Consider the following 23,926-nt stretch of genomic DNA (forward strand, 5'->3'; position numbering starts at 1 on the left):
TACGTGCACACAACCCCATCCCTTCCTAACCCCGAGTTCAACGATTCGGCGGTGGTGGCTTTTATTGCACGTTTTTCTTTTTTTGTACCGTGTCCCGCGTGGCGTGGCGCGGCGCCGCCGTTGGCAGCAAAAGCCGTTTTAGGGTTTAGTTTCGCGACCACGTCTGGTCACTAAACAATTCGTTTCCGCGCTCAAACGTCGCAGTCCGACCCTGTGTTATTAATATGTTAATATCTATTTTAATGGAAATTTAAATGCTCAGAGTGTCTATGTGCATTACGATCACGGCCAGCACTACCTTCGAAGGTCCGTCGTTCATGAGACTACAGCAGCCTTCCGACGTCATATTTGCAGCGGTGTTGACGATCCTCGCACGAGTGAGTAGGTTTATATTTAATATGCAATATTCGGGTTTAATTATACACGTATGAATATGCAGCTCATCGTGCGTAACTTGGGTTATTTTTAGAGGAGGGAGCACACTATTTCTTGTATAATTTATAACTATATGGGTTTATATTATAGCGCGAACTTTAAAATGTTCTCCTTATCAAATATCTGCAGTATCATTATGCTTATCGTCACAAGAATAAATAGAAAAAACCCGGCGTCTAATGTTATTAATTATTATAATCATATGTATATAGGTAGGACAGGTAGGTACTTACGATTTTGTCTTAAAATTTTAACTTTTTACTAGGTAAGCTTTTTTTAAAAAAAAATCAACATTTAATTCTGCAACATACATTTTAATATAGTCATCAGATAAGTTATTAGATTTTATCTAAGTATTATGTAAGGACAAACCTAACGATAAAACTGGAACCTACAACAACAAAAAACACGTTTGTTAAATATATTTTTATTTTAAATTACAGAATCAAATGTATACAACAGCTAGTGCCTTATAAATATTTGAATATATAACTTGAGTTACTACATATTAGTGTGTATAAAAGTTAATGTAAGTTACAAAACACGGAATGAATTCGATGAATGTTCAGAATTGCGTACCTACTTATATAATTAAATTTTACGGCACCAGCCACCAAGTGAACCTACGAGTATACATTACAGTACATATATCCCGCAGGTAATTCTAATATAAATTTAGGTACGCCTGTATAGTATAAAGTACACTCCTATTTCAACATTAAAAAAAATTAATTATTCTCATAATTATTATTAATTATATATTCCACCCACGTGTTTTCAGCAAATATTCATTATAATTTAAATTTGCTCTCATTTTATTATAACTAGGTAATGAAAAATTTTAGAATATTTTCTGATTTTCGTATTTATTGTGATATTAATAATTTTGTAGTAGTAGGTATAAATATTTACTTATAAATGTGTTTTTTTCACAATACGTCAATACCAGACAATTATTTCCCGATTAGGTAATTTTCTCCACTTTGAAATAAAACATCCTACTTATTTTAAGTTTATTTACGTACATTATTATTATTATTTTTTTATTGAGATGAGGCTTCAACATCTGAGGTCATTAGCCTAGCTGGTTTTTAGTTGGTTTATTACTGTGGGGGAGGGTACGGTTGATTAAAACACATGTAAATGTGGAGATGATTTGTCACTAAAAACCCGGCTGGTCACCCATCTGGGAACTAGAGATACGGGCTAATACTTGCCTTCAGAACAACTACTGCGCCACACGAAGCCTGCACTTACGTATATTAAAATAGGACATTTTTTAGAATTCCTATAAGTGATAAAAGTCAACAGACACCATAGATTTAAACTGTTTAAAAAAAGCGAGGGACCCATTGTCATGTTAAAATAGCTAGGTAGAACTTTTAAGTTTTAAGTAATTTATTTGATCAATCTTTCATTCAATATTTTTGTGTTTTTCTTATACTCAAAATAATAATGTAGCTCCTAATATTATTAATTTTTCATTGATATTTTGTGTCATTGTTTCTGCTTGAAAGTACACTATTTTTTTGATTTGTATCACATTCAATAAAATACTATTTAAAACATCCAAATGTTGATCCATCTTTATAATACAGTACGGCGCCAGCTAAAATATAAATTATTATACATAATATAGCCATTAACCATATAGGAAACTTAACTAATATAATATAATAGGTATATTATAAGTTATAATCATGATAACCTATTCGTGTAAAGAAAAGTCGATACTGTAGCTTCCTATAGTAGATTAGTTCGTGTGCATAAAAAAACGGACTGTGGAAGAAAATTGTTTCTGGTAGTCGGTAGAGTATGCCTATTTCACAGCCACGTAATCGTTTTTTTCAACATGTCATAATAATAATATGATTAGAATTTTTCGTATGCGATTTTTTCAAAATTTGGATACCATGTATGTCACCAATAGGAACTACGCTTGCATTTGCATGAATCAGGCCCTAATATACATTATCCATTAAATATTATATTTGAAACAATAATAGGTCATTCAGGCCAAAATAAAATCACACCCCAAAACCCTATCAAGGATCTATACTATAGGGATTAGCACTATAGGGATCTATATTTTATTCAGAGAAGAATAATATATTTGAGCTCATACCCACTGACCGAATTAATTTAATACTAAATAAACAAATAAAAATAAAAATACACTTAGGTAACTGTGGAGAACATAGTTATGCATATTATTTCTTGATAGTAACAAATCTAAAATCGTATTTATTGAGTATTTTCATCATTACTCACTATTCAGTATTCTTTCAAGTAAGTGGTACGAATTTCATTAACTAAATCAAATTATTAATCAATTAAGTAATCATTTTATTTTAATCAATCGTAATGATAAAGATTACCTTTTTCAATCAAAATGTATTAATTAATAAAAAAAATACTAGTGAAATACTGAAATGAAGTGTTGAATGTAAATACATAATTACATAACTTGTATGATCATCAAACGTAAATGTAATATAGATTTTCGAGAAAAATTACACAATCTCGCATAATCATAAGTTTGAACAACCATGACAACATAAATCTTACGAAAAATTAGGCAGTAACACAAGATCTTGTATTCAGCTCAAAAACAAATTTTGTTAAAAATAATATTTTATTTTAATTGACTGTAAAACGAGGTCGTAAATCTGTACACTATAAGTTAAATGTGATTGAAGCCTTAACAATAAAGTATAATTGAATTAAGCAATTTATATTTTCTTAAGGGTATATTAATACTGTTTTTGTTTATTTGTTTAATTATTGGCCCTGTATTGCAGAACATTATAAAATAGTGTACTTATATTGCAGATTATGTATTTAACTTACCCCATTCTACAATATTAATACTTTACACGTATCATTTACTAATTCTAATTAGTAATACTTTATTTTGCTACATAGTTACGTTACAACTCGGAAAAGTGTAAAGGAAAAATTGCAACGACTTCGGTGTATGTGACAATGGGATAAACACTCGTATTAATTATTGTATTGACATATGGGTTGTCGATTGACCATGGTTGCATATATTAATAGTGACACAAATAGATGTACATGAAGGTTATAAATATTTAATCGATTGTTTTATTGCAGACAGCGGTTTTTTATAATGCACATACAGTTGTACCATATTAAGGCCATTTTAAACCCCTAAATATGACCTACCAAAAACTATTCAATATTCATAAATAAAGATAAGCTACATTAATAGTTGCCAAATAATACTATTAAAACGTCTGACAAGAGATTTAATCATGAAATAAAATATTTTACACGATGTTTGTCAATAAGTAATTAAATAAATAAAAACAGACTCTACTGAATAGTAGATTTTAAGCTTACATTGTCATTAAATATAGGAGTATATTAGGTCACTGTAATGTGAGTATACAATAAACAATTTAACTTAAATTGGAATTGAATTTAAATATAAAAACATTGTACCTTCATTTCACTAAACATTAATATAATTTAAATATTTTGAAAATTGCATCGTGTATACAAAGTAATAACTAATAATATAATTCATAGTGAGTGCAATGCTTAAAGTTTCTATACGATTAACATTTTCCTGAATCAAAAAAAGACTACAAAATTGGTTTTATTTATGAATAGTTAGCCTTTGCTGATACAGTGGTACCATTATAATAAGTGGAAAATCTCATGATCATTTTATGAAATAAGTCAATTACTTAAAATCAGTGATTAAAAATAAGTATACATAATGGTTAATACCAAGTACAGGTATATTATATTTTATTTTTTTGGCGAGTTGAAATAATACTTCCATGCGTAAATAAAATTATATAGTAATATCTTCTATTGTTTGAAGCATAAAATAACCATTTTACTCTATGCTTAGAAGTTAGAAGTAGTTAAAAATATTGAATCACAATAAATGCAAATGGTATTCAAGATAACTAAGTATAAATAAGAATTTGGTGGGACGTGAGTGTGGATTCCGTTCTATAACTTCTCCACATAGTTTGTCTAAAATTAATATTTTCATTATTTTTAAATCATATTATTTACTTATTTTTTGTTGTATGTACTTTTAATGTAACTGAAAATAAATTTCCAATGATTATTTGTTTGCTGTAATAATTTCACAAATGTATTATTAGTAACCATACATTCTACTTTAATCTTCATAATAGATCAAATCCGCAAAGAAATATAAATACGTAGCTACATCATACGTCGCCAAGACGCCAACTATAATATTAAACTCTTTTATTTCTGTATGTCCTGCTGACGCCCGTTCTATTTTAACAACGTCCACGTGTCCTTAGGGTTAAGAAAACACTGAAGATTGTAGTACATCATGTTTGCTCATCATGTTTCTTCGTTTGTCATTGAAGATAGATATAAAGTCATTTCAAAAAAGTAACATTTTGCTCAGCATGTTATATATCCTTGCAATGTCCGTTAGTGTCGTATTTCCCCAGTTGGGGAGTCCCCGAGTTTCCCCGAGTTTCCCCGAGTTGCCCAACTAAAAAAAAATGTATGTGTCAATTACATTTTTATGTCACACTGTATACCGATACTTATATTGTAAACGAGAACTAGTAATAGGTACTAACCGACTCCGCTGAAGGTGCAAATATTATTGGCGCAACGGGTTTATTTCTATTTACCACTTAATTTTCAGGGGGCAAGAGTTGAGTCGGTATTGTATAAACTTTAAAACTTTAATAAAAAAAATCAAGGTACTAACCAAAGGTAGTCGCGATAGACCAGTTTTCAGCCACCACTGACCACTATAATAGTGCGTATAATATAATATAGTCTGTATCCTTCTTTGCAAAATGATCTATAGTACAAAAAAAGGTTATGTAAATCAAAATCAATAAGTACTGCAGTTATGAAGATTGAATGAAAGATGTATTATGAAAATATTATATACTTATTATAAATGCATAAAGCAAATAATAATAATAATTACAAGTAATGTTTATTGTTAGGACGTATTTTCATTGTGTTTTAAATCGTTTGGAAGGCGATTTGGTAAACGTGTTTTGCTTGGCTTTTTTATAAAATCGCTACAAGACGTTATTTTATGTTTATAATTTTAGACGAACTCGGTCGCTGGTAATTGATATGTCCTCAGACAATGAACCCACTTGGAGAATATGCAGAAAAGCAGTTTGGATGTTGATACAAAATGTTAATAACTTGGCCGATGCCGAAGCTTTACTGAACCGACAAGAGAATGATCTTCATATTGCAAGCGGCAAATGTTTCATTTTATTATTGGTTATTATTTTTTTATTTTGTATTTCTAATTCATTTCTTAAATAGTTTGAACATTTTACTATGTATGGAAAATGGTAATTTTAACATTTGATGAAAATGTCTAATGTCTACAGTTATATGTTTTTGAATTACATCAAAATATCAAAAATCGATAGATGGTAATTCGTTAATTTACCGGTGAAAATCCAATATCGTACACATTTTTTAATTCAATTGCTCATTAAAAATTATTGTTCAATTCTGGTAAACTTTTTTTTTGTTCGTGGCAGAAAATATTATGTAAAATCTTTCTTGTGTAGAATCTTCTATTAAAATGTTTAATGTCATCTGTGTAATGAAAACATTTATACATTTCGAACTGAAAAATAATTTACAAAATTAAAAAATGTCTCATGACTATAAATAGATCAAAAAGAGTCAATATATTTATAATAACTATATATATTATTTTATAATTGATGGTTCAATGAACTGGTAAGATAAATCTATGCAGCATACAATTAAATTGAATATGAAATTCATACAAATAATATTTTGTTTAAAATTTAAAAGTCTGATTTAACTTATATATAACAATAAACAATTAAATATTAATACAATAAGCTTTTTTGGTCATCGATCTATGTTTTGTATAATACGTGTATTCTATATAAATGTATAATAGTATTTAAACTATAAATCATGAAATCATAATCCTGATGACTTGCGTGGATTTTTGAAGCAAATAAAAAATATTATATATTACACAGTACTGATTCTATAAGTCATGTTTACATAACTAACATGCCCTAGATCGTACATTCAAATCTAATGCGTTGTTGGTTGGTTGATCCATACAGTTTTCCATCTTTATCACTGGTATAATTCATTTCACATTGAAATTGTTTTTTTGTTTTATTAATAGAATTATACCATTAATATTTATACCCACTTTACAACAAAGAGAATTGTTGTAGGAAATTATGCGATTAAACATAAACACTAATAATAATGTTATGCTGTGGTAAAGTGGTAAATATGTTACATTTATACAGTGTATAATCGTAGCAGTCATACATGATTTTGAGTGTCATATGGGTGTCATTATTGTATAGTGGTATTGAAATTAAATAGTCTAACTTAACTACGAATTTCCGAGATTAAAAATTCAAACTACATGATATATTGTTGTGATTTAAGGACTTTAACGCGCGTAATCAATTCAAGTGTAAAACAAATTAAAAATATTAATCGTGAACCGATCTCAGTAGGCACTAGGCAGCAATATGATAGTATTTACGCCTAGTTACATACAGAAACTATAATATTTATTATTCTATGTAATTAGATTTTTATGCATTATACAATTTAAATACATATGAGCGTTCGTAAAAAAACTGAAGTAAAATGTAAGTTAATTTTACTAATACTGCACTCACACATCTATATGTGTGTATTACAAACCAATCGATGTTTAACGTATAATAATAAAATTGATAAATATAAAATATTATTACCACTCAAGTAAATTTTCAATGAAAGTGAACTGTACTCATTATAGTTTGTAACCTATAAAATAGTTTTTAAAGTCTACACACAGTTTAACTCAATTATAGATAATCTAGCTGGAGCAATAATTATTGTTTTAAAACTCCTTGTTTAATATTTTTTTTCTTTCATTATTTGGATTTAATAATGTGTAAATTAATAAAAAGATTTTTTTATAAAATATGATAAATAATACAATGTTGGAAAATAAGTTTAAGTTGTAAAAATATTTTTTATACGATCAAACCAAACATTACGTATATTTAAAGACTGATAAGTGGGTAATTGTTATAATGATTTATCCAGAATTTAAATAATTTAATTTTAAACAATTTTTATATCGTATCGATAAATAATTATAAGGTTTCCTAAATCCAAAGAAAATATACCCTTATAAATTGTCATCAAAATCCTCAAACTCAAAACATATACCTAGCGGGCACGGGTCCAGAGCAAAGATCTGGGGGGGGGGGCAAAATTTTTTATCAATGTAAAATTTAAATATTGGGATCACTGTCCACCATGAGCTAGGGCTATCTTAGTTTGTGCACCCTAGAATGATGTGTATAATAATATATATTATCAGACATTCAGACATACAGGTAATTTGAAAAATAGTAATATCTACAGGATCTGTAGAATTATTAAAAAAAATTGGGAAATAATATGAACCTAGGCCCCCGCTCTGGATCCGTCCCTGATACCTAGTATAATATTATAGATACTTATGTACCTCACAAAATAATGTAGCAAATGACCCGTGACACGTTCACGCGTTACTTTGTTTGTCGTTTACGTTCGCTAATGTGTCTTTAACGGTTTTCCTCAGACGGCCATCCAAACGCCGGAAAAGTCGAGACTGGAATGCGCGCTGGCTGAGTTTAAGCGACTCGAGGCGCGATGCTGCGAAATGTTGGACGACGGCGGGTGGTTGGGGGCGTTCAGGCGCAAACTGCAGTTCTCGTCCAGCCCCACCGCGGGCGTCGACCACTACGACGGACAGATCGCGCTTGCCGACGTCACGCTGTGCATAGTTGGACTGATGGTCGTCAAGGTCATGAACGGGCACAATGTGGGCCACATGGCTACCGCCAAAACGGTATACACTTTGCGGCGTGCCTGGAAAATGTACCAGCAGTGTTATGCATCTGTGTTGGACGTCTACCGCACCGTTTACGACTTGGACCCTGGTCAGCGAGTTAACCACTATTTTTACTCGATATACCTATACCCCGGTTATCTATGCTATAATATTATAGTACCTATACCTATACCTGTAATACCCTTTGGTATTTGGGGCTCACGAGTACTTATTTCTTTTTCTTTTTCGTGTGCATCAGACGACAACACTCCGAGGTGGCCGCCAGTTTTGAAACGCAGACAATCTACGTCTGCCACCTTCTTGGCTTCGACATCCAACGTTGAAAGTCGTATGCATCGCTCGGCTACCACGTCGTTTGTAACTTTACGTCAAGATTGGTATACACGTTTAATAATAATATAATATATTGATACTGTTAAACAAAAAATAGCGATTATCTTATCGTGAACTAGATGATTATCAATAATATTTTACTACCTAAGTATACATTATATTTGCATATTTTTTAAAAACAAATTTACTGATAAATAACCAAAGCCAAAATAATGTTAAACCATTAAACAGTGTAGGTATAATGTTTTTAAATGATTACAAATTCCTTATATTTCTTTAGATAATTTATTTTGTCCGGTTCACAATACCAATAATCATTCTGTGTAGCTATACTGTTCAAAAACTAAGCTCGTCCTTCTAATCTACTAGTACAAGTAGAACATAGGTACTAACTAGTATAATAATATTATTACTTGTAAGTACTCACCAGCTTACCTATATTAACTACATTAGTTAACTTGTATCATCGTACAATTTTTACTTCGACAAACTGATTATGAATTTGATTCAAAATTTATTTTTAAAGTAATCATGATATGCTTGATTACGTGTTAAATACTTTTGTTCTTCGTATAGCGTGTCAAACGGGATGTCTAAGGACGTGGTCAGATTGATGGCAGCGGTCAGTGTTGGATATGGAGCTTTTAATTTGATCTTATCATTAATGTCACCAATGGTTATCCCTCTAATCGGAATGTTGGGGTTTCGTGGAAATCGCCAAACCGGTTTAGAAGCTTTAGCGTATGCGAAAAACGGGCCTGACGTACACGCACCATTAGCATGGTAACTATCGTTGTAATTTTTTTTTAACTGAAAAAAGGTGCTCATACCATAGATAATATATAGGTACATAGATAGGACATCCATTCACCTAGTCTACACTGTATTCTGTGAGCGAAAAGTATTGGTTATGAATGTTCCGATAGAGAAAATTTTTTCTCAATCCTATATCTGCCAATTTTTTAATTAAATAATTAATTTAAATAAATAAATAGTATTTATTTAATTATTATTTATTATTGTTATTGACTATTGTAATTATCTACTATTATTCTTTACTCTTATTTGTCAGTGTTTTAAAGTTATTATTAAAAAAAAATACAAACTAAAATGGTTGTATCAATGTTTGTATTGTGATTTCACTGATCAGTTTATCATGGTTTGTTATAATACCCCACCTTAATTGGATGTAATTTGGTAATTAGTTTACTCTTCAATTACACTTGAATACATGGTATGTCCCATAAATGTAATTATTGTCTGTGAGGGAAGTGGGTACCGTTATGCTGTACAGTATGTGTCGAGTGGGCCACTGGAATGGATATATTAAATTACAAAGGATATAAAATCATTGTATAAGAAAACTAGGTATAGATATATACCTAGTATATAAAACTAGGTATAGATATATACCTAGTATATAAAACTAGGTATAGATATATACCTAGTATATAAAACTAGGTATAGATATATAGGTACAAAAAAATTTGCAATTTTCGTGATTTTGATGAACACATTCATCACAGTAACCTACTCTTCAATAATGAGATAACACACTCGAAACCTATTATGTACAGCAGATAAATGTTCCATATAATAATACATTATGTACACATAGGATTATTTTTAAAGCTCAGAGCCAATAGATGTACTATAATGTGACCAAGGTTTAAAATGTATTGTAGTTGCATATTATGTGTACCTAATGCGTAATAATACTTTATATTATATAGGTTTGTAAAATTTAAATACAATTCAATATAATATAGTTGTGTGTAGAAAGTACTTACAAATGGTACAAAAAAATATTTTAAAAAAGGGTTCTAGACTTTATTACTTTAAGTTTTGTAGAGCCGCTCTTACAATGTCCGGTTAAAGTTAACGAACCGGCGGAATTCCACTGGTAATAAAATCTGTTATCAGCTGGTTAGCGTTAACTGGCACTTAACCGGACATTGTAACTTGTAAGAACCAACCTTAGTATAATACAACATTTCAAAATCAGAATTTGAGTATAAATTTATAATTTAAGCAATTATAAAGTTGAGAATGTTTAAAAAAAGCATTTTATACGTGTGTACTAAAAATATATTTAAAGAGTCCCAAGGGTGGTGGCTATAATACGTCTGTACTGATTATTTTTAAGCGCCTATAGACGATTGTGTAAATACCAATTTATTATAGGTTGATTCTGTCATGGTATCACATGATGGGAAACACAGATTACTTGTTTGACGGTCCTCAGTCTCGAGAAAATGAAACTTGCGTCAAAGAATCAGAACAATTAGTATGTAATCCGCCTGAAGAATTCCAAAACTCGACATCTCTGCAATACTTTACTGGGCGATCGCTTTATCTCAAGGTTTGTACAGAACACAATACATATTGTATAACTTAAGTAGAAGTAGCTGGCTTTAATTTTTCATTACTATTCATATCTATATTGACTATATTTAATTAATTGTCATTAAGTTATTGAATTCATTATATGTTGATCGTGTCAGTAAATTTGTACTCGTAGGGTGATTTAGAACGATCGATACGAGCGTACGAGATTGGATCAACCGTTTTAGTTGATAATTCTTTTGTAAGTATGAAAACAATGTGTTTACATGAGTTAGGCTTCATGTATGCAATTAAATTGGATTGGATGGCTGCGTATAAAAAATTTGCAAGTGTAGCAGAAGTGTGGATGAGGCAGTATCATTACTTTATGGCTACAGGTAAAAACAAATTATTACATTTATAAATAATTATTTCTCGTAATTTCTTACTGAACTAAAATTCCAAAACATACTTTATATTGTCTTGAAAAACTGACTTTCTATAAAAAAGATCATAATATTGTATATTGTACATTATTGTATCTATGGTATCTAAACGATACAGCCTTTAATCCAGCATCCAAAGATGTATTTTTAAAGTTGCTATTTTCAACTATTTATTATTTATTTTGTACAATGTATATTATTTTACATAGAACAAAAAATTAGCCTAAAGATGATGATATACTATTATACTATACAATATCCAAGTATTTAATTACCTTAGAAAATGGTCTATAAGGACACAACTAGCATATCATATAGGTACCTATAAGTTATTCATAAATTATTATGATTCAATATGTTTTATTTGTTCTGTGATGTAGTTAGAAATTCAAAATATTCCGATAATGCAATGCATGTTGATATGAAGAAACAACTGAGAGTTATTCTCTTTTTATGGTTTTACCATATTATAATATGAACTTTTAACTTTTCCAATCGATTCGCATAATGGGATGCAGTCTCGAGTTCTCGGTTTTTTGCTTTCTGATTTCATGGTACGAAGGTGGGCTTATAGAGTTAATTTCGAGTCAGAGAAACAAAGACAGCTGCTGAAATCTTAAACGGAGCTTTAAAGTTTTCAAATATTAAAGGATTTGTTCGCACCGTATTTGCTGAGAAAATAATTTATTCATTTTCAGAAAAAAACTCAAAAAATGTTCATCGAAATTAATGAGATTTTCTTGGTCTATTATAATTCATATATCTTTATCATTGTTCGCTCAAAAATTTAAACAAGTATCAAAATCTGCCATATTTTTAACAATTTTTTTAATTAAAATTAAAGTATTTTGGCTAATATATTTTATGAGTCAGTACTTGTACCGAATGTTTCCGTGGTATATTAGACATTTTGCAAATAATTTGTAAAATATACCTACCAAATATTTTACTTCAACAAAGTTGAAATTCAACCAAAATCCGTAAAAGTTTTCAAAGTTCTTAATTTTATATAAACATAAAATCTAAATGAATAATTTGAAAACTTGTGCGTTAATTACGTTCCCTGGAGTTCCGAATGCCGCCACACCTGTCTAAATAGTTGATACATAGTGTGGTAATAAAGTTATAAAATGAAGTACTGTAAATTCAAGTTGAAAATAAAATTATTTTAAGCGTTAAATTATTTGTGATTATTATCGTAATCAGGTGGTGGGTCGACTTTTATTATGATAGCTAAAACAGAGGTATTTCAAAACATCGATTATACAATATACGTTAAATTCGAGCTGTAATATTATAAGAAAAAAAAATTAATCAATAATAGTTAATAAAATTAAAATTATTTTTCTTCTGTAGTTTTTATTCAGTCTTCCTTTATTATATTGGTTTTGGAACGATGTGTTTTTTTCTGTGACTTACATCACCTTTAGGAGCAGTATACATAAATTTCAACTCTGAAGGTGGTATTTAACTTGGTTTTTACTTACTGTGGATCATTTTTATATCTCCAAAAATGCATGTATAATATATTATACATTATATTTAACACTATAGTGTTTCAGTATTTGTATTTTTTTAGGTATACTATTGAAAAAATCGTTGCTTTTAAATAATAATAAGTGAAATATTTTTAAGTATTAAAATATCTCTATATCCACAAATTGAATCACTGTCTATATTGTCTAATGTAATATACTAATTTGTGGCTTTAATCTATAACTAACCGATTTGAATGCTATAATAGGTTATAACTTATATTATAAAAAAAAAAAAAAAATAAAAAAACTTATATTATATCCTTTGTGACACTCTGGGACTCTATTTCAATCATTTAATCGTAGTTATAAGTTATAACTATAATTAACTAATCGTTCTAAATTCTATTTTTATGTATCAAAATGCTTAGAAAAATATTATGCTTCGGAGTATGAAATTAAAATTGTAAATTGTCCTTCCAAAAAGTTAAATATTTGATATTGAAGAAAAATAGTAAAAAAAATGTCTTATAATGACTTCAGATTACATAAATAAACTCAAATGGTTTAAAGTGACTGTTTATTGTTTACTGTAACATAAATCAACTTGTAAGGTATGCTATAGTAGCATTTACACACATTTGTAATTTTAAAAACCTTTAGAAATCTTATAAATATTTGAATTTTTATGAATGATATTTGATAATATTTTAAACTGTATATTTTTAATAGTGTATAATACCATAATATTTATATATATTATATAAATGGCAGTGTGAGGCTATGTATGTATGTTCCAGCATAACTTTGAAATACCTTGAGACATTTTAACCTAATGAAGTGTGTAAGTCACGCATATAATATAATTTCCTATTTTGTAAATAATACCTACTGTTGGGGTAGTGTAGGACAACTATAGAACTCCTGGTGACTATGTTATCTCTGTAGCTACTGACTTGATTTTGTCAAACTTTACATCAATGAAGTGTCAATCTTCATCAGCATCAGCTACTTATACATAATGTACGACTGATATACCTCATGCCACTGAAAACAGAATGGGGAAATAGGATTAAACACGTGGCGCCATCTGTCTGGTTTTTACTGAAGACTTAGGAAGAATTGTTTAAATGAACTTTTTGAAAAGTAAAGTCTGTGTTCCTTACATAGTTATACATTTATTCATATTTACCTAGGCAACGCCAGGCAATACAGTTAGTATAATATTTATAAAATTGGTAAATAATCATTCATAAATATTTGATTTTATTAAGAAGGTAATAGATACTGTACGGGATCATACTTTTAAATTCCCTTGCACTCTTGCAGATATTATATTATGGTAACAAAATAATAACAAGTAACTTTAAAATATAATTTATTGAAAAAAATTAAATTTTTCAATGGTGCCATGTGGGCTTTCTTCATGATGATAGTAAAATGCTAATACGCGATATTTGCAAGTCGTACCAACTATTATTATGATAATATACAACTATATGAATGTATACATCAAATATATTATGCCTTTGAAATCGAGGACTTAAGTCTCACATAAAATTATTTTTTCATACACTATTATGACCATTTTGATTTTTAGGGCATTATAATAATACTTTAAAACTTCAGCTTTTTTTGAGATGGGTTTTAGTTTTTATTGCCCCCTCCCCACATTTAACAAACGTAATGATTACTTCACGGTTCACAATATTTGATGAAATATAGCGCTTGACTTGGAAAAAAAAATAGTAGAAATACTTTGATGACACAAAAATATTTACATCCCTAGCTAATTAGTAGCCCCCTTTATTATACTTTATTACCACAAACCAACAAAAATGTCTTAACTTGTTATACTTCCTTTAACATTTCAACTATAAGCGTGGGTGTATAGAATATAGATGTGGTAGACTTTATCAGGTATAGTTAACTAGGGAACGATAAATGTCTAAAATATAATAATATAATACGCTGATAATATTAGGTTGGGTAAATATCTGAACTTTTAGTCGAGATACCCCATTCCCCCTCAAGTCAAGCACTGATAAAATAATACTCAAAACAAAATCATAAGAACTAATAACGGTGAGCTGCGTGTGTGTATGTATGTATTACAGTGTGCGCAGGCGCGGCGGGCGATGCAGTCACGGCCGAGCTGATGAGACGACGTGCCGACGAAGCGGTGGACGGCTATAGGTTGAACACTTGTCAGGGCACCATGTCCAGCTTCATGGAGAGCAACGAGACGAAGGTGGCCAAAGCGCTGCGGTGGACGGCTGCGACCTCGAGCGGAGACGACGCCAGCTGCAACCACGGCGACGGCCAGCGGCACTGCCGTCTGATCGCTTACGAGGTGTTGTACGTCAAGTACGGCGTGGCCAAGTGGCCGGTGGACTTGCTGCACGCAGTACTATCGGGTAAGTGGAGAGTTTTTCGTCTGCTTCCAACATAATATTATCTTAATATTAATATTACTATTTGATTATTTCAACACTAGTCGTTTACCACGCCGTATGAACAAAACACTGCAGTAGTATACTAATACTGAATATCAACCCTATACTCGATAAATATTTTAATCATATTTTTGTAATAATTATTAAATTACATGGTACTTAATAATATTTACGAGTCGTACGACTTTAGAAAAGTATCACAATAATGTATAGGTAGTGCACTAGTGCACATGTACGATGACGTCTTTGGCAGTAATCCGCAGCATTTTTAAAGAAAGGACTCATAAATTAAATTTTCAATGTTATAGCTTACTATTTTTCTTCTTTTACATAGGATAGGCTAGATTACCCTAAATAATTATTTGACGACCCCTGGACTTTATGATTAATGGTAATGTAAGTGTACGTCATGTGGGGTGCAATAAATTATAGTTATTACCAATAAGTTATTGGTACTACTACTAGTATTTATAATCAATGGTACTACAAAGTATCAGAATTCCAGTGTCTAATCAATATTATTACTATAGCAGAACGCTACAGGTTCCAGCGATTGTTTGTGTTCTTAACTATTCGGTTGGTGGATTCAAATATTAGATAAAATGTTGGTTTATTTATCATATCCACCACACACAGGTCATAATCGTGCTAACACTATTGTAAATCTTCCGAGGATAAAAAATATAATAGGTATAATATATGTTTAATACATGGTAGGTGCCTGCAACTGTCCCAATTTCATTTTATCGTCCTACGTTCTATCCAATCTATGTAATGAGTGTCCAAAACTCAAAAGTATTGTTGAAGTAAAGTTGACAATTAGGTAGTAATATTATTTGAATTTTTAGTTTGAAAAAAAAATTAAATATGTTGATAAAATTATCAACATTTATAAATCATCTATTTTTCTTTTATATTGACTTTATAAAATATAAACAAATATTAAAAATGTACGATTATAATAATTGTTATTTCCAATTGTAAATATAAAATTATATTATTTGTTTATCTCAAATTCGAATTTTTATACTTGCTATATTTTTGGAATTTAAATTATATAGCTAATACTTTATGTTGATTAATGATATATAATGTACATTGATGCTGGATCACGAGATTAATTACATGCTGCTAATGCGTCTTATCAAACGATTCAAACGTCAAACAAATTGTATATAAAAACTGAGTCTTTTGAGTTCTGGCTCGAACAAAAAAGTAAACAACAACCAAGTAATTTATATTTTAATTTACTTTACTTTGATATGATATTTTAATTTAGTTTTAAAATTACAAAATTACTTATTAGAGTTTTTTTACTTCTTGTTTTAAAATATAAACTGTCCATATAAACTGAAACGCAATGTAAACATTTGTTATAAACGCGTGTTTCACTGTTTGAGTATAATGTTTATTTCGGAATAAAACTTGATAATAAAATAGGCACACACTATTAAATGATGCACCCTATACTTTTTAATCTAAGTCATTTTACAACGCGTTTTAGCACGTTACTTATTTTATCACCTCTCAAAGCTATACACATGAAACGCTTTTGGTTTTTCTATTATTAATGATGATTAATTACAGTTCTCAATTTAATATTTGGCTATTATTTATTGAGTTGGGTCATTAATCACGATTTGTAATTAGTTTATGCTTTTTCCATCTTTCAATATTAAATACAATGAACATATAAATGCAGAGACTTATCAACAGAATATTTTATATAATAATTTTTAATTATTCATGGATTATAATACATAAAGCAATGCTGGTTGACAGAGGTGAATGGTGATGTGTGACGACAAAAACGTTATAATTACTTAAAACCATAAACCTTACACTACTAGCATTAAGAGCGGTGTAACAAACTCTCACAAAGATGTAGTCTGTCTTGACAAAAAAATACAGTGATGATGTCCGGTTTTACTACAAAATACAATCATCTATATCTCTATATGTCTTACCCTACTACCCTGGACTATAGTGTGTACGAGTAATCGGGTAATCAAAAAGCACCCTCTATGTTGTTACACTTTCCATACACTATCATTGGTTGTCTATAGTAGTATAAGGTCTATATTTAAAACAAAATTTGCGCTTTCTTGGAATTTTGGTAAAAAATATTCACTTAAAAGTTATATACATGTAAGATAACCATAAAAAGTAATGTTGTCAAAATATTTCCTCACAGAAATCAAACAAAATCTGTTGGATATATTGAAGCAACACACGACAAATATATACCGTACATTGTTTAGCCAGTAATTCAATGGGTATAGTGTTCTTTATATGTATTTTCAAAACATTTCAACAAAATCTCGGCAAAAGATTTTCGGGAAGAAATAATTGCAGTGTATAATTGCTATCTCCTCGGTTTTTAAGTTGGATATTTTTTGGTGAACTTAAAAGCTAACAACCAACAATTTTTTAGTTTTACTACAACTATTCTTATTAAGTACTTATACATGATTATTTAGTTTCATATTTTTTTATTTATCTTACAATAAAGAAATCTGATATTTTGTACTTGTTATATTATACCTAATACAGTTTTGCGAATGGAGTTTATTTAATTGGTAAATATTATTTTTATTGTTGTTGGCAGATTGCCAAGAAGCTGAAGACGACGACAACACGATGTGGTACACAAAACAATTACTGACGATCGTCTGTCGGAGAGTTTTGGGTTTCGTCGATGACCACTGTCATTCACTAATCGAAATCGTGGAAAATATGGACCGGAATCAGCGGCGCGATCACTTGTACGTGTACGGAGTTTATGAACTCACCGCCGAGCAAATAAGACACATTGAAGTAAGCGAGATTTTATTAATTATTTAAAAATAAATAAATTCTTGTTTATTAATTGTAAGTTTTTAACTATGAAAGTAGGAGATTGTTAACGTATGGTTTTTATAGTTTTGTAAATCACTTTATCATCCAAAAATAATTGAAATTATATTAGATTGTACCTATAGAATGAATATATACGAATTTTTATTGTTTTTTTATTCATCCCGTTTTATTTATATTTTTAGTACTTTTTTAATATTTATTTAATTGTACAGCGCTACAACTTCCAAACTCATATCATCACAGTTTCCAGAATTTATTACAACATAAAAAAACAAGATATTTATCGATTATTCACTACTGAAAAATCATTTACTTTAGAGTGTTTTGTCACTGTAAATTGCGAGTACAATTTATAGAGAAAAAATATTCTAATGTATTCTTATGTATCAACTTTTTGAAAATAACAGTACAAAATATTTGTTTAAAAAATATAGGTACCTATACTTTTATTTTATTTTGATACGATTAAATTATTTTGTTTATTAAATTTCATAATTTCATATGACATGGTAAGATTAAGTATCACACGAATATTTAATTTCAGATAATACTACACTAAACCGCTTGTTATATTCCTAATAAATAATAATATATATAAATATATACAATGTTAAATTATATTGTTGTGAATTTACGAAGCACTTATGTCCTATATATTATATTTATTGGCTATTTGTAAATTATGTTTTAATCCTAAATAGTTGTAATCCAAATTATTCTATGCATGCGTAGGTTTGAAAACACTTGATCACTGCGTGGGCTAGTAATTTATTTACATTATTTTCTTTTTGTTTTCACTATATTATTCTAGCTTAGTTTTTTTTTTATTATTTTCTATTTTTATCTTTGGAAAATAACTATCGAACTGTAAAAGTCAACACTCAACAGGCAACAAATATTATTTAACTTCAAACAAATTTCAATAGTATTACTATAATAATTAGGTCTCGAAATCGAACCAAATGTGTACGATTATGGTCATACTACTCATAACCTAAAGGCGTTCAACGTGCATAGTCCAACTGCAATACGTCGTAAATATAGTGAAACATAAATCGAATAAAATATCAGATACAAAATAATACGATAAATGATAATATTATTATTTTCATTTGTGAACCCCGCCATATTATAATTTATAACTAATATTACTAAGTACCTGTTCCAAAATCTGAACGAATTATTTATTTTCTAAACAGACTATAGACGAGGGCAAACGAACAGTACAAAAACTAAAGGATTTAAAACGAGGTTACCATTTTCAATACTTCTACGATATGAGATGTGTTTCATTGCAAGCGTACGTACAAAAATTGAATGTCAGATGACGATTTTCTAAGTCCGAACAACTTCTACATGATGGAATGCGAGTAAAAAACGTTTTTACAAACGTATTGTTCTTGATCAGTTTATTTTTAGTGCCTAAGCATTAAAGCATATCTGAATTATTATTGTTTTCATTGGAATCGTACACTAGAACACAATATTAGTAACATATTTTTATACTAAACGGGCGAAATAGGTCTAGAAACTAAGCCGTCCACTAAATATAGTTATAATATAGAAAATTGGTGTCTTGTATCCATTAAGTATAACAATAAGACAAGTAATATATTACAGTAGGCACCTAATTATACTTACATAATATTATAGAATATTCATATAAATGACAACAAAATACTTTTAATTGCTTGTCATAACTATAGATGTATAGATGGGTAAATTTTATAATTAAGAAACAGAATTTTAAAACAATGTGATGTTTTTACAATGTATACATGTAGAGTCAATTATTATTATTGAATTTTTTTAGCCAATTGTATTAAGTCCGCCTTAACTCTTAAGTAATATAACTGTATAGATATTTTAAGAAAAATTATTGTCAGACCATATTTTTTATAGGAAATATTAATGATGCTAACCCCGACTAGATATAAAAGCATATAAGCTATTTAACTATCAACTGGAGAGTTGGGGATTTTAAATATGTTTTTAGTTTTTCTGATATAAGTCAAAATCATTTTGGTAGAAATCATATACCTACTTTATGATAGCATATAATATGCTATATGATCTAAATTCTAAAAGTCAATAGTTATATAAAATTTGAATTTCCTATATGTGTGTAGGTTTAATAAAAGGTACCATTAAAATGTAGGGTTTTTTTTATTTATTAAATAATAGAATAAAATAACAGAAATTCGCAATTTCAAAATAATCATAACTTGATTTAAAATTAAAGTATCAAAAGAAAATTCTGTGAGGGGCTGTAGATAATATTATTTTAGATTTGATAATAATTCAGTTCAATTAAATATTAAAAATATAGAGGAAAGTACTTAATTCTGAACCTAAAATATTTTATATTAGTATGACGGAAGCAAAGCATTTAACTCTATAATTCTGAACATGAGAGTGAATTGACTTACTCTCTACAAATTTTAAAGAAAGAATATTATCCAGGATTCCACTTAGGTTTTTTTGTTATTTTAGTTTTGAAGCTTGTTATGAACCTTGTTGTAAGCGTTATAAGTGTTTTTAGTATTACCACGACAACTCAATTAAATATATTATTACTTATAACATTACTGCAGGTATTAATAAGTATTAAGCAAACAAAACATTATTTTAATACTTCCTATTGGCTACTTACTTCTTAAATAAGTCGGCATTTAAATCTATTACATATACATTTGCTAGCTTTTTGCCAACATTTTTATATGTATTATCTGATTGTTATGAAGTACCTAATTCAAACAATTGTATGTGGATAGTGGAGACCAAAGCAAATAAGTAACTAATGAGTATTGGACTCCCCCCCCTCTTATTAATAAATTCATGTGTACTTTACTGAAAAAATGTACTATTCAAATTCAGATATCAAACAGATTTTCTGTTTCATTTCCTATTAGTTTATTAAATTATCATCTGCAGCCCGTTTATAGCTACTAGAATGTTATTATCTAAATTCCGAATTGAAATACGTCTAGAACAATTGCAGAATCAAATGATTTTTCCTCTAAAACATTATTATTTGTATTATGGATTTTAAATTATTTTATTCAACAAACATTGTAATATCATATTTTGTATAAAATAAATCTCTGTGGAGTAAAATTATTTTATAGAAACACAGCTTTTCATTAAGCTATGGATGACATGTGTTTGTAATTTGTATAACAGGGTGACGATGATTAATTAGGAAAAATACAAACGGTTACATGAAGCTTTACCTCAAACAGCCCTCGTCATTTGTTACAACTAGTTACAAGGTTTCAGTCGTTTTCAACAGCCCCTTGTTGGTGTTTCCAAATTCTAGTAACTAATCAGTGTTCTCTCAAAAAAGAAAAATATACTCTTGTAAATATTTCAACTCAAAGAAATACTATTTTTATTATCACTAAAATAGGATTCAAGCTCCGATATATTAATATCACTTTAATTATTTCAAGTTACTATTATTTTATTTTTTTAATTATTCGTAATACTCAACTTGTCGTTCGACTGTCAGTCGAGCTGGTTTCCAACGATTTAAATAATCTTGCGAATAATATTGACATAGAACAATTAAATTATAATCATCTATGAATAATAATAGATTAATCCTGTTCAGGTTTTTAATTTACATATATTTAAATCGGTATACAGAATAAAATAATTTTCTAGTTGACATATTTTCTAATTGCACAAAAAGTTATTCCAATGATCAAATAAATAAAACCAATAACTAATAAATAAAAATACAAAAAAAAAACCAATTACTAACTTCGAATATTATATGGTATAATATTATGAAACAGTAAAAATTTATTTTTAGAAACAATAACTTAAAAAGTTACATTTTCATAATGATATAACTACATAAATATAAATAAAGACAAAAGTAAATACATGTAATGATGCGTGGTAAATTGTAATCATTATAAAAATCTAGTGCTAATGAAAAATATTGTAATGTGATTTATAACATAATGCGTATTTTGTCTACAATAGCCATAAAATATTGTTATTAATTGTTATCATTATTTTATACATGTAAATGTAATTATTTGTTGTTATATTGTTGTATTTATTATGTGTGTAGACTGTAGAGTAGATAATATATACATGGTATTATTATATTATGATTATAAGTATTGTCCTTTTAAAATAAATTTTTATTTTATCAAACAAACTAACCGTGGCGTCTGTAGCCATTTTTGACGTAACTGTACATTTCGTATATATTAACACATTAAATTAATTTTTAAATGATGATAATGTGCAGGATAACATATTTAGGATAAAATATATTATATTGATACTCAAATAATAGTTTGATAGGTGAAACACGAAAAACTAAACTAAATTATAAATTATAATTATAACAATAGACAATTGAAAAATAATATAATAAATAATAATTAATTTCATTAGTTTATTGATCAGTTTTAAGTTCACATTCAAATAGTAACTTAAATCTCTAACAATAGATAATAGGCACTGAGCACGACAAGACTTGTGTAATATCGTTTTCTACACTTCGTACAAAATAATCAGTAATATTATATAACATCATTCACCTTCAAACTTCAAAGGTCTTACAGACGCGGTTTTCAATTAACGTTCGGAGATCCGTGAACGCACAAAACAACACGTGGACCGTTTGTGCCAACTATATACCCTTATACTATACACAACATAATATTAGGTATATTGACATATTGTATATATAGACCGTCAGAACTAGTTATATAATATAATAATATAATTGCCGTCTAGACGTACCAATTTATATCAAGCATTTACCGAAAATTTAATACAATATCTAATATTATTATTATTACAATACGTTTGAAGTTGCAACGGTATATTTTAGTTAACGTTTTTTTTCATACGATACATTTGACTTTTATTCAAAAACACTCAAATAACATTATTTTATACTAAACGACTGTCAACGAAAATTGATAACCGACTCCATCGAATTATTTATCAGGTACTGCCGTCCGTCAGCACAGCACTCTGAATTCAAAATGTTTGACTACAAATAGGACCCTAGTTACTCTAGAAAATTATATTAACCCGCTATGTATATATGTAAGTAATGATTGATTGTAAAAAATTAAAATGTACAACCTAAATCTTTTCATCTATTTTTTAAATTAATAATTGTTTTTTGTACTAGGCATCTGTATCTGTAGGAGTGTTGGACTTATTGAGTATTGACCTTTATGTGTCCATGTTTAAGCTGTACCCATATAAAAATAAGATGCTGCAGGCATAATATGTATGTATAATAATATATTTTATAATATTATAATAACATGTATCCTATATATACTATATAGTAACCATAGTATTAAACATTATCCATGTATATATGTGGGACACATTTAGATGGGAGGGTTGGCTTAGACCTCTGGTGGTAACATTTTAGGAGCGGAAATTTTCGGGTGCTTGAGTTTATATAATATATAGATGTGGAAGACAGAGGTAACTAAAAATTTATTTTGATAGTAACTATGAATTATAAATAAATAATTTTTAAATCATAATAGTATAATTTATTAGGGTGGCTCGGTGAGGCGCAGTCGCCAGTCGTACGCTCAATCTGCGGAAATGCTATGAGTGTACGTCCTCACATACACAAAACACTTGTTACAATTCTTCCAACATAAAAACCTACTAAACCTATATAAAAAAAAT

General features: G+C 28.8%; 1 protein-coding gene across 5 annotated transcripts; it reads left to right on the forward strand.

Moving 5' to 3' along the window:
• Positions 1 to 95: 95 nt before the first annotated feature.
• LOC111036225 (tetratricopeptide repeat protein 39C-like) lies at positions 96 to 23,850 on the forward strand. Of its 5 annotated transcripts, none has more exons than XR_002604743.1 (10): positions 96 to 377; positions 5,535 to 5,715; positions 8,072 to 8,721; positions 9,254 to 9,460; positions 10,862 to 11,039; positions 11,199 to 11,400; positions 15,041 to 15,340; positions 17,988 to 18,196; positions 23,217 to 23,317; positions 23,406 to 23,850. XR_002604743.1 is itself a non-coding variant. In XM_022318182.1 (10 exons), exons 2-10 carry the CDS (start codon positions 5,560 to 5,562, stop codon positions 19,564 to 19,566), a joined length of 1,881 nt encoding a protein of 626 aa, XP_022173874.1. In that variant the 5' UTR covers positions 103 to 377; positions 5,535 to 5,559; the 3' UTR covers positions 19,567 to 20,649. The 5 variants fall into 5 exon arrangements, 4 of the variants coding, with proteins under 4 accessions (XP_022173873.1, XP_022173872.1, XP_022173871.1 ...); XM_022318182.1 differs by lacking the exons at positions 23,217 to 23,317; positions 23,406 to 23,850 and adding an exon at positions 19,438 to 20,649 and having other exon boundaries at positions 103 to 377; positions 8,072 to 8,432; positions 8,583 to 8,721; XM_022318181.1 differs by lacking the exon at positions 23,406 to 23,850 and having other exon boundaries at positions 23,217 to 23,368.
• Positions 23,851 to 23,926: the final 76 nt, after the last annotated feature.

The sequence above is a fragment of the Myzus persicae genome, unplaced genomic scaffold, assembly GCF_001856785.1.
Source record: "Myzus persicae strain clone G006 unplaced genomic scaffold, MPER_G0061.0, whole genome shotgun sequence".
Lineage (NCBI taxonomy): Eukaryota > Metazoa > Arthropoda > Insecta > Hemiptera > Aphididae > Myzus > Myzus persicae.

What these genes read in the sequence shown, in the direction of transcription:
- LOC111036225 (XM_022318180.1), top strand. Translation starts at nt 5,560, where the DNA reads ATGTCCTCAGACAATGAACCCACTTGGAGAATATGCAGAAAAGCAGTT. An exon ending in GTAACTTTACGTCAAGATTG is followed by an intron (nt 8,722 to 9,253) that starts GTATACACGTTT and finishes TTCTTCGTATAG; the next exon opens with CGTGTCAAACGGGATGTCTA. An exon ending in GGCGATCGCTTTATCTCAAG is followed by an intron (nt 11,040 to 11,198) that starts GTTTGTACAGAA and finishes TTGTACTCGTAG; the next exon opens with GGTGATTTAGAACGATCGAT.